The sequence below is a fragment of the Spinacia oleracea genome, chromosome 2 (genome assembly GCF_020520425.1).
Source record: "Spinacia oleracea cultivar Varoflay chromosome 2, BTI_SOV_V1, whole genome shotgun sequence".
NCBI classification, from domain to species: Eukaryota; Viridiplantae; Streptophyta; class Magnoliopsida; order Caryophyllales; family Amaranthaceae; genus Spinacia; species Spinacia oleracea.
In genome coordinates, this window is record NC_079488.1 from 77,331,683 (window position 1) to 77,342,787 (window position 11,105).

General features: G+C 30.7%; 1 protein-coding gene across 1 annotated transcript; it reads left to right on the forward strand.

The window, feature by feature from the left end:
• The first annotated feature begins 511 nt into the window (after positions 1-511).
• Positions 512-9,627, forward strand: LOC110775332 (putative EG45-like domain containing protein 1). The gene is made up of 3 exons (XM_021979944.2): positions 512-668; positions 1,832-2,150; positions 9,344-9,627. Exons 1-3 carry the CDS (start codon positions 554-556, stop codon positions 9,348-9,350), a joined length of 441 nt encoding a protein of 146 aa, XP_021835636.1. The 5' UTR covers positions 512-553; the 3' UTR covers positions 9,351-9,627.
• Positions 9,628-11,105: the final 1,478 nt, after the last annotated feature.

Consider the following 11,105-nt stretch of genomic DNA (forward strand, 5'->3'; position numbering starts at 1 on the left):
ATGTTAGCAAATTTCCTAATTCTGCGTAAAATTTGAAGATCCGGCGATTTTCCCGGATAAACTACCCACCTTCCCCGAATGATCGGCGTGGTAGCTATACATCCTTATTCGAAAGAGCGATTGGTCATTATGTGTAAGCTTTTACACAATTGGAAAGAGTAGAAACAAAGGGTATGATCTCTAGTATATTAGTCCGGGTCTTATATACCAACCAACATTGTTTAGTCAAATCTAATTCTCTCTCGATATGTTGCTCAAAAAAAGAGAAAGACAGTACGATATTTTATTCCATAAGGATTCATCCCGCATTGTGTGTATCTTTTAAAAGGGTCTTGTTTTGCATGTTTTTTTTCCTTTGAATCAAAAGAAAGGAGACGCTGAAAATCATTGAAAGTTAAGTTGTCGTCTCACTTATTGCCTTGAATAATAATTTGCCATGCAAGCGTTGACTGGACCCTCCACCAATTGCAAAGTCTGTTGACTCAAAACAACAAAAATAAATAATAAAATCCAAAAATTATTCCTTGTAATTATTATTAGGTGAAACGAGTCCATGACCATGTCTCACTCTAAATTATTCTCCATCTTCATCCTTTCCACTGTTTATATTTTTCGTACATGCTCCGGTGATATTGGTGCTGCGGCCGAGTATTCTTCTCCATATCTCCGTAAGTATTTTTCGACCGAGAATCCTCTTTCATTTCATTTCTTTTCTTTCATTTTCTATCTTAAGATCTTACACCTTTCACGTAGTAAATAGAACATTTTCAAACATATCTCTTATTTTCCCTCATCATGCATTTACAAGAATTTTAACATTTGGTTTAAGAAATAGACCATACTGTTTCTTTTAGGAAATGAAGAGGATCCTCCCTCGTATTTCAATTTTGAATTTGGGTTTAAGCTTAGCTTAAGTAACTTGACTTAAGTAATTACACTAAAATATATTGGTCATTGTTAATTATGTGATAGAGTGATAAAATGTTGTGTAGATAGTATTAATTGGTCAGTTATATTGAAATGAATGGAGTGGCTAATAAGTAATTCTAGAAACAATGGAAACTAGAAAGAAAATACATTCGATTTTTCTAGAGGTACAGTAGCTAAAAGCTTCTCAGCCAACCAAAAACATTAAATAGATTAAGACGTGTATCAACTGATCAAAAAACTCGTAATTAACAACTAACTTCCCCGTCAAAAAGTCAAACCAAATACTAACTAAGTTATACCCAGCCATACCTAAGATCTGCCATTGTGAAAGAGGAACTTGGAGGAGCGTTTCTTGGAGCCGCGGGGAAGCCCGCGATTGCGGGGTCCATTCCCGTACCCTCACAGTTTCAACTCGGCAAATCCCGCACCCCAAAATGCGGGTGCAGGGTCCTTGATAATCTCTTTGTAAATCTTCATAGTTTCTAGTGGATTGATAGGTTTTCCTCCCGGTGCTCGGGTTTCCACAGTAAACTTTCTTATTTTCGTTGCTTGGTTTTCTTGCGTAGTTCTTCAATTTTGTTAACGGTTTGTATCACAAATTAGTTTGAACATTTTTAATTCACAACAACATAATCCCAAAATATTATATAATCCATACTCATTTTTGAAAAATATAAATATAGAATTACAATTTAAACCCAAAATATAAAACAATCAAAATCCTAACCGTAAATTAGATAATTTTTATAAATATTTTGACAATAAAAATTTATATAAATCTTTGGACATGTTATTTCGGTTCTAAATTTTGATGAACCTGTTGCAACTTGCCTGTTACAACGTCTATTAGGTTTGAGGAAGAAAGTTATAGTATTAAATTAATTTGTTACAATGCAAGCAGCAACATCATGCTACTCAAGTGATGCGGCAGAGTTTCCATCAAACAACCTATTCGCGGCGGCCGGAGACGGCATATGGGACAACGGGGCAGCTTGTGGGAGGCAATATTTGGTAAAATGCATAAGTGCACCAGAACCAGCAAGTTGTGAAAATCCAGAGACTATTCAACTTAAAATTGTTGATTATGCAAATTCTGCAGTTTCACATCCTCTGCTTACTCCCGCCACAACTATGTTGTTATCCAACACCGCCTACGCGATGCTACTCAATCTTTCTTCTTCTTCTTCACCTCCGAGTTCAATCAATATTGAGTTCCAACAGTAAGTTATCTTCTCACTTTTCTCAGTAATTTATACTCCCTTCGTATATAGTTAATTGGTGCACTTTAACTGGTTCCAAATATAATGAAAATGACTTCATTTTATTAAAATGAGATGTAAGTTGGTTAATAAATAATAAACAATTGTAATAAAAGATAGTGGAGGTATTAACGTATAACGTATTTGAAGAAAAGAAAAGATAATGAATAAATAATACAATATTACTAATGACTAATGAGGTATTTGGGGTAAGAAGGAAATTTTACATAAATAAAAAGTGCACCAATTAAAAAAATGCGGCTGATTATGAAAAGTGGATCAATTTAACTGTTGTATCGAGTTCTAACATGCAATACATACGTACGTTGTATGGACATCTTACAATAACTTGTACAGTTGTACCAAAGTACGGAGTAGCTTAGTCGAGAATGTTCGAAATTTAGACAATAGGTACAAAGGGCTTATTGGGACTATGTAACGTACAATTAATTCTAAACGAACATAAAAATCTACTCATTATTAAAGCGGAGCGGTAGAGATTATGAGGGCTCCAAAATCCCAATACTCATCTCTCCTACACTGTTATTTAAAGAAACGTGATGTTGTGAAAAAAAAAACAATGAAATCAACTTAAATGCCTTCAAATGTTTAAATTGGAAATTAACTTGAATAACAAAAAAAAAATATGGATTGAAAATTTTAAAATATATTTTCAAAGTTTCTAAATTTCAATCAATCTAATAAATATAGAAAACATTACATTTTTTTTTTATTTCTATGAGTAACTTACTTCTACTCTAATCATTTTAATAAAAATTGAAACTTTAGTTGAATGATACGGAGTAGTAAATATATCTTATACGGAGTTTTTTTTTTTTATATATAATAATAACTAGAACAAAAATAATATTCAAAACTCCTCCTCTTAAAAACAAGAGAGTATTTTTGTATTGTCGATATTACTAGACACTTCACCAATATTCGGTTTATGTCATTTGTAGTATGTATTATTTATACTTTTTGAAGCATTGTAGAATCTATTTTACTATATACTAAAAGAGACACCAGGAATGACACGTGTCATTTCCTGGTGAAAAATTTTCCCGCCAAAAACTCTTTCCTAAAAAGACATATTTATTTTATTCTTTTTTTATTTTCTCTCCTTTTGTATAAATGTTTGTATATGGAAAAAAATATAGGATTATGGAATATGCCATTATTAAAAGTTTGATAAAATTTTAGTCAAATTGTCATGTCAATAATAGAAAATATTCTTACTCGATATTTTGGTCAAATTAACATATTAAATATATCAAATATTTTAGTCAGATCATCATATTAAACATATAAAATATATAATACATAGTATGTTAAAATATGATAAAATGAGTACATTCGAGATTATTAATTACGCAATAGATTTAAGGGATAAATAATTCAATTAAATTTTTTATAAAAAAGATGGTCAATAATAATTTTTAAATATCCGTGCGTGCACGGGATCTAATCTAGTGTATTGTTATGAGAAACATGTAACAAAGTGGATAATATAAATTTTTGCATAACTATTAGTTTTCTAACTTGAATCTTACCCGGTCAAATTAGACCTCCACAATTAATCTTTTAACTAGAGCTTTCATAATCGAATTTGACCATCAAAAGCCAAAGTTCATGATTCTTTGTGGGCTTAGAGGGATGGTGGGTGGGTAGGGGTTAAGGGTGGTTTCATGGGTTTTTACCAGGGTATATAGTTATTTGTGTCGTACGTGGATGGGGTGAGACGATTTTCATCGATGGCGGAGGTTTTGATGGCATGAGTTGGTTATGGCTTGGTTGGGAGACGATTTTTGTAGGTGGTGAGAAGAATTTTAAAGTAGTTGGGTAGGGTTTATTGGTGGTTTAGTAGAGCAATGGATTTTCATAAGTAAGACAGGAGCTCGATCCAAACCCCTTTGTTGTTCTTTAAAAGAAGAAAATCAATCTAGCAAGATCAAATTAAAGCTTATCATCATCGTCGAGGCTCAACTGAGGTCTAAAAAATTTAAACTGCTCTGTCTCATTGGTGATACCATTATAACTTTTCTAGTATCTATTACTATATACTAAAAGAGACATCAGGAATGACACGTGTCATTTCCTGGTGCGATTTTTTCCCGCCAAAATGTTTTTTTAATTTTTAATTTACTTTAAAATAAATAAATTACATTGCGTTTTTTTAGGAAACTAAGATAAAAGAATATATTTTACTATATATTAAAAGAGACACCAGAAATGACACGTGTCATTTCCTGGTGAAAAATTTTCCCGCCAAAAACTCTTTCCCAAAAAGACATATTTATTTTATTCTTTTTTTATTTTCTCTCCTTTTGTATAAATGTTTGTATATGGAAAAAAATATAGGATTATGGAATATGCCATTATTAAAAGTTTGATAAAATTTTAGTCAAATTGTCATGTCAATAATAGAAAATATTCTTACTCGATATTTTGGTCAAATTAGCATATTAAATATATCAAATATTTTAGTCAGATCATCATATTAAACATATAAAATATATAATACATAGTATGTTAAAATATGATAAAATAAGTACATTCGAGATTATTAATTACGCAATAGATTTAAGGGATAAATAATTCAATTAAAATTTTTATAAAAAAGATGGTCAATAATAATTTTTAAATATTCTTGCGTGCACGGGATCTAATCTAGTGTATTGTTATGAGAAACATGTAACAAAGTGGATAATATAAATTTTTGCATAACTATTAGTTTTCTAATTTGAATCTTACTCGTTTAAATTAGACCTCCACAATTAATCTTTTAACTAGAGCTTTCATAATCGAATTTGACCATCAAAAGCCAAAGTTCATGATTCTTTGTGGGCTTAGAGGGATGGTGGGTGGGTAGGGGTTAAGGGTGGTTTCATGGGTTTTTACCAGGGTATATAGTTATTTGTGTCGTACGTGGATGGGGTGAGACGATTTTCATCGATGGCGGAGGTTTTGATGGCATGAGTTGGTTATGGCTTGGTTGGGAGACGATTTTTGTAGGTGGTGAGAAGAATTTTAAAGTAGTTGGGTAGGGTTTATTGGTGGTTTAGTAGAGCAATGGATTTTCATAAGTAAGACAGGAGCTCGATCCAAACCCCTTTGTTGTTCTTTAAAAGAAGAAAATCAATCTAGCAAGATCAAATTAAAGCTTATCATCATCGTCGAGGCTCAACTGAGGTCTAAAAAATTTAAACTGCTCTGTCTCATTGGTGATACCATTATAACTTTTGTAGTATCTATTACTATATACTAAAAGAGACACCAGGAATGACACGTGTCATTTCCTGGTGCGATTTTTTCCCGCCAAAATGTTTTTTTAATTTTTAATTTACTTTAAAATAAATAAATTACATTACGTTTTTTTAGGAAACTAAGATAAAAGAATATATTTTACTATATATTAAAAGAGACACCAGAAATGACACGTGTCATTTCCTGGTGAAAAATTTTCCCGCCAAAAACTCTTTCCTAAAAAGACATATTTATTTTATTCTTTTTTTATTTTCTCTCCTTTTGTATAAATGTTTGTATATGGAAAAAAATATAGGATTATGGAATATGCCATTATTAAAAGTTTGATAAAATTTTAGTCAAATTGTCATGTCAATAATAGAAAATATTCTTACTCGATATTTTGGTCAAATTAGCATATTAAATATATCAAATATTTTAGTCAGATCATCATATTAAACATATAAAATATATAATACATAGTATGTTAAAATATGATAAATGAGTACATTCGAGATTATTAATTACGCAATAGATTTAAGGGATAAATAATTCCATTAAAATTTTTATAAAAAAGATGGTCAATAATAATTTTTAAATATCCTTGCGTGCACGGGATCTAATCTAGTGTATTGTTATGAGAAACATGTAACAAAGTGGATAATATAAATTTTTGCATAACTATTAGTTTTCTAATTTGAATCTTACTCGGTCAAATTAGACCTCCACAATTAATCTTTTAACTAGAGCTTTCATAATCGAATTTGACCATCAAAAGCCAAAGTTCATGATTCTTTGTGGGCTTAGAGGGATGGTGGGTGGGTAGGGGTTAAGGGTGGTTTCATGGGTTTTTACCAGGGTATATAGTTATTTGTGTCGTACGTGGATGGGGTGAGACGATTTTCATCGATGGCGGAGGTTTTGATGGCATGAGTTGGTTATGGCTTGGTTGGGAGACGATTTTTGTAGGTGGTGAGAAGAATTTTAAAGTAGTTGGGTAGGGTTTATTGGTGGTTTAGTAGAGCAATGGATTTTCATAAGTAAGACAGGAGCTCGATCCAAACCCCTTTGTTGTTCTTTAAAAGAAGAAAATCAATCTAGCAAGATCAAATTAAAGCTTATCATCATCGTCGAGGCTCAACTGAGGTCTAAAAAATTTAAACTGCTCTGTCTCATTGGTGATACCATTATAACTTTTGTAGTATCTATTACTATATACTAAAAGAGACACCAGGAATGACACGTGTCATTTCCTGGTGCGATTTTTTCCCGCCAAAATGTTTTTTTAATTTTTAATTTACTTTAAAATAAATAAATTACATTACGTTTTTTTAGGAAACTAAGATAAAAGAATATATTTTACTATATATTAAAAGAGACACCAGAAATGACACGTGTCATTTCCTGGTGAAAAATTTTCCCGCCAAAAACTCTTTCCTAAAAAGACATATTTATTTTATTCTTTTTTTATTTTCTCTCCTTTTGTATAAATGTTTGTATATGGAAAAAAATATAGGATTATGGAATATGCCATTATTAAAAGTTTGATAAAATTTTAGTCAAATTGTCATGTCAATAATAGAAAATATTCTTACTCGATATTTTGGTCAAATTAGCATATTAAATATATCAAATATTTTAGTCAGATCATCATATTAAACATATAAAATATATAATACATAGTATGTTAAAATATGATAAAATGAGTACATTCGAGATTATTAATTACGCAATAGATTTAAGGGATAAATAATTCCATTAAAATTTTTATAAAAAAGATGGTCAATAATAATTTTTAAATATCCGTGCGTGCACGGGATCTAATCTAGTGTATTGTTATGAGAAACATGTAACAAAGTGGATAATATAAATTTTTGCATAACTATTAGTTTTCTAATTTGAATCTTACTCGGTCAAATTAGACCTCCACAATTAATCTTTTAACTAGAGCTTTCATAATCGAATTTGACCATCAAAAGCCAAAGTTCATGATTCTTTGTGGGCTTAGAGGGATGGTGGGTGGGTAGGGGTTAAGGGTGGTTTCATGGGTTTTTACCAGGGTATATAGTTATTTGTGTCGTACGTGGATGGGGTGAGACGATTTTCATCGATGGCGGAGGTTTTGATGGCATGAGTTGGTTATGGCTTGGTTGGGAGACGATTTTTGTAGGTGGTGAGAAGAATTTTAAAGTAGTTGGGTAGGGTTTATTGGTGGTTTAGTAGAGCAATGGATTTTCATAAGTAAGACAGGAGCTCGATCCAAACCCCTTTGTTGTTCTTTAAAAGAAGAAAATCAATCTAGCAAGATCAAATTAAAGCTTATCATCATCGTCGAGGCTCAACTGAGGTCTAAAAAATTTAAACTGCTCTGTCTCATTGGTGATACCATTATAACTTTTGTAGTATCTATTACTATATACTAAAAGAGACACCAGGAATGACACGTGTCATTTCCTGGTGCGATTTTTTCCCGCCAAAATGTTTTTTAATTTTTAATTTACTTTAAAATAAATAAATTACATTACGTTTTTTTAGGAAACTAAGATAAAAATATATTTTAATTACTATAGATGTGTACTGCATAATATATTATTGGAGGAAACCTAAATCAATATTATTTTTTCCTTTATGATATAATTTTATTTATGTAATATTATAACTTTTTAATCTGATAAGAAATATAAAAAATATTGATAAATGAACTTCTAATGTTAGTCTACTATTAATAATATAATACATGGTAACTGGTAAGTAAGAATGTTAATTAAAATAATAATACATGGTAAGTAGACTAACATATAAGTTTATTTATCAAGATTTTACTCAATTCAAAATATGTTGTATTTGACTAACTCGGTTATGCTCAGGTCTTTTCGAAAATTAGTCTTGAGTCATTCGGGTTTTGCTAACGTTGTTAGATCGTTCTACATACAAGTAAACGCCTATAATTTTTAACTTTGCATAGTAATATGCAAATTTACTTCATTTGAATATTTTTTTACACAACTTTGAATTTATACTTTTTCATATATCCTTTTTACTTTCATGTTTTCCTAATATCACAAGTCTTTTAGTTACTATTAAAATAATAAATTGTTTTAGTAGTAGCCGTGTGTTGCACGGGCCCTAAACTAGTATATTATAAAAAAAATAGAATGAAATAACATTCTAATCCCTTATCCCCTTTATAAAAGATAGTATTGTAGTATTACCAATATTACTACACACTTGACCAATATTCAATTTTTGCCATTTGAAAAAAAATTGTTACGAGAAACATGTAAGTAAGTAGATAATATCGCATAAGTACACATAGTCGAAAGAACAAAACATTATTGCAATTATACACATTTAATCAAAATACAGAGCTTGGTATATAGATCATATAAACAAAGAAAATATGGAAACTCATTCAATAGAATGTAGACCAAATTATTTATACCCAACTCAGTATAAGTAATAAATCACAATACAATTATAGAAATTCATATATTAACAACCAAATTACACATAAACATAAATGATCAATCAGTGTAGAAAAGTTTATTTTCTAAAAATTAGCTAACAGCCATAAAATCATACAATTAATTCCGCAAAGTCATTACCAACTGTTTTAAAATACGTTGCGTCATTATTAATTGGAGCATGACTTTTTATCGTAGACATCTAATTCCAATTTAATTATCTAACATCGTTAAGAATACATTATTTATCACATAAATGAGTACATCCTTGATTAATTGCAACCTATAATACTTCATGTTTATTGGCATTTCCATTATACATAGTTGTTTTTATGTAATGTTATACATTATTTTAATAGCATTTTAATTTTATATAAGTCCCGTGCATTAACACGGGTATAGACTAGTGTGAGTATAATGTAATGCATTTTTGAATGCATGCAGGGTGTGACTAGGATGGCCGGTTATGGAAATATGTGGCACATTGCATTTGATATCATGGTGGTGGCCTGGTGTTACGTTATAACCTTTTTGCTGCTAAACTTCAATATGGCTAAGCTTATCAAACAGAGGAGATGAACGACTTATAAATTATTGTGATCTTATTTTTAAAATACGATTGACATAGCTTGTTGTTGTTGGTCGTACATATATAGATAAATACTCTATATACTTCCTCTGTTTCGGATATATTGCACTATGGTTGACTTTTACCCTTCTAACCATTACTTTGACTCTTAATATCTCAAATTGTGTGCAAGTAAAAATCATAAAAAATTAATATTAAGAAAATATTTATCGATACGAATCTAAAATGACCTCACGTGACTTAAATTTTCTTACGTAAGAATCACAACAAATGGCCAAAGTCATAGTGTGTGAATAGTGTAAAAAACAAATGGTGCGATATTTCCGGAACGGAGGAAGTATATTCTTAAGAATTTTATTTTAACGTATACACTACGGTGATCGTATTTATATGTTGTCCCGGTAGATTATGTACATAAGGAATACACTTGGAGGTCTATGCCTTAACATAATCCGATCCCCCTTCCCCTCAGGGAAGAAAAAAAGCATAATCCAATATGATACCCTGTGTTCCACCTTATATCTGGGATATATAAAACTTTGGGAAAGGACTCAACCTCCACAACAAAACCTAGCTAATAAGCTAGTGTGGCAATTCTTGTAATTACAGACACAACAAGAAGAGGTGCAAGTGTGCAACGATGCAAGTAGAACTGTAGAAGTGTAATAAGGGGGAGAAAAAGGTACCGACTAATGGGGAAAGCATAAAGAACAAAATGAAACAAAGATACTCCCTCTGTCTCTTAATACTTGCCGCGTTTTCTTTATAAAGTTGTCCCTTAATACTCGCCTCGTTTCTATAAATGACATACTTTTACTTATATTATATAATTTCTCTCACCTAATCAAGTACCTACTCATATTCCAACTTTCTAAAAAAAAATTAAAAAATTCAACCCCCCACTCATCCCTCAAAATAATTTGACACATTTTCCACTAACTATATTAAAAAATACCCCACTATCAACTATCACACAATAAATTAATAAGTTAATTAAATTGTATAAAACTCTGTGCCGGTCAAACCAGGGCGAGTATTAAGGGACGGAGGGAGTACTGTAACATATCATTAAGCTTCTTTTAAAACAGTTTACTCCGTACTACATCATGTAATACTACATAAATTCCGTCACACCTTCACAGTGACGACACCGTCACAACTTACCTCCTCCATTCTACATTACTCGTTACACTTAATTTTTCACAAAGTTTTAGGTGATGAGTGGTTGTTTGATTATCAATTGTATTTTATTGAAAAAGTAAATGTGATAGGAGTTAGTGAAATATATATATTTTTTAATTGAATAAAAAAGGGTGTGAGGACCAAACCTTTGTAATTGGAATAGGAGAGACAATACAATATTGTGGGACCATACTTAATTTAAAGGTGTAACAACTAACAACTAATGTGTGACAGATGAAAATTGAAGTGTAACGACTAATGTGGGATAAATGGAATATAAGATTAGCTATCGTTATAAGTGAGCTAATCTCAATTGACATACACTATCTTTTGGTTTTATTTTTGGAAGATTATATTACTTCCTTTTCACAATACATGGAATATTTGTTTTCTTCATGTATTCAAATAAGTTTATTTAGACATTAATATCTCTAA

Bases quoted from the DNA above. Each gene is read 5' to 3' on its own strand.
- LOC110775332 (XM_021979944.2), top strand. From the start codon at position 554: ATGACCATGTCTCACTCTAAATTATTCTCCATCTTCATCCTTTCCACT. The intron at 669-1,831 runs GTAAGTATTTTT...CAATGCAAGCAG, and splicing joins GTATTCTTCTCCATATCTCC to CAACATCATGCTACTCAAGT.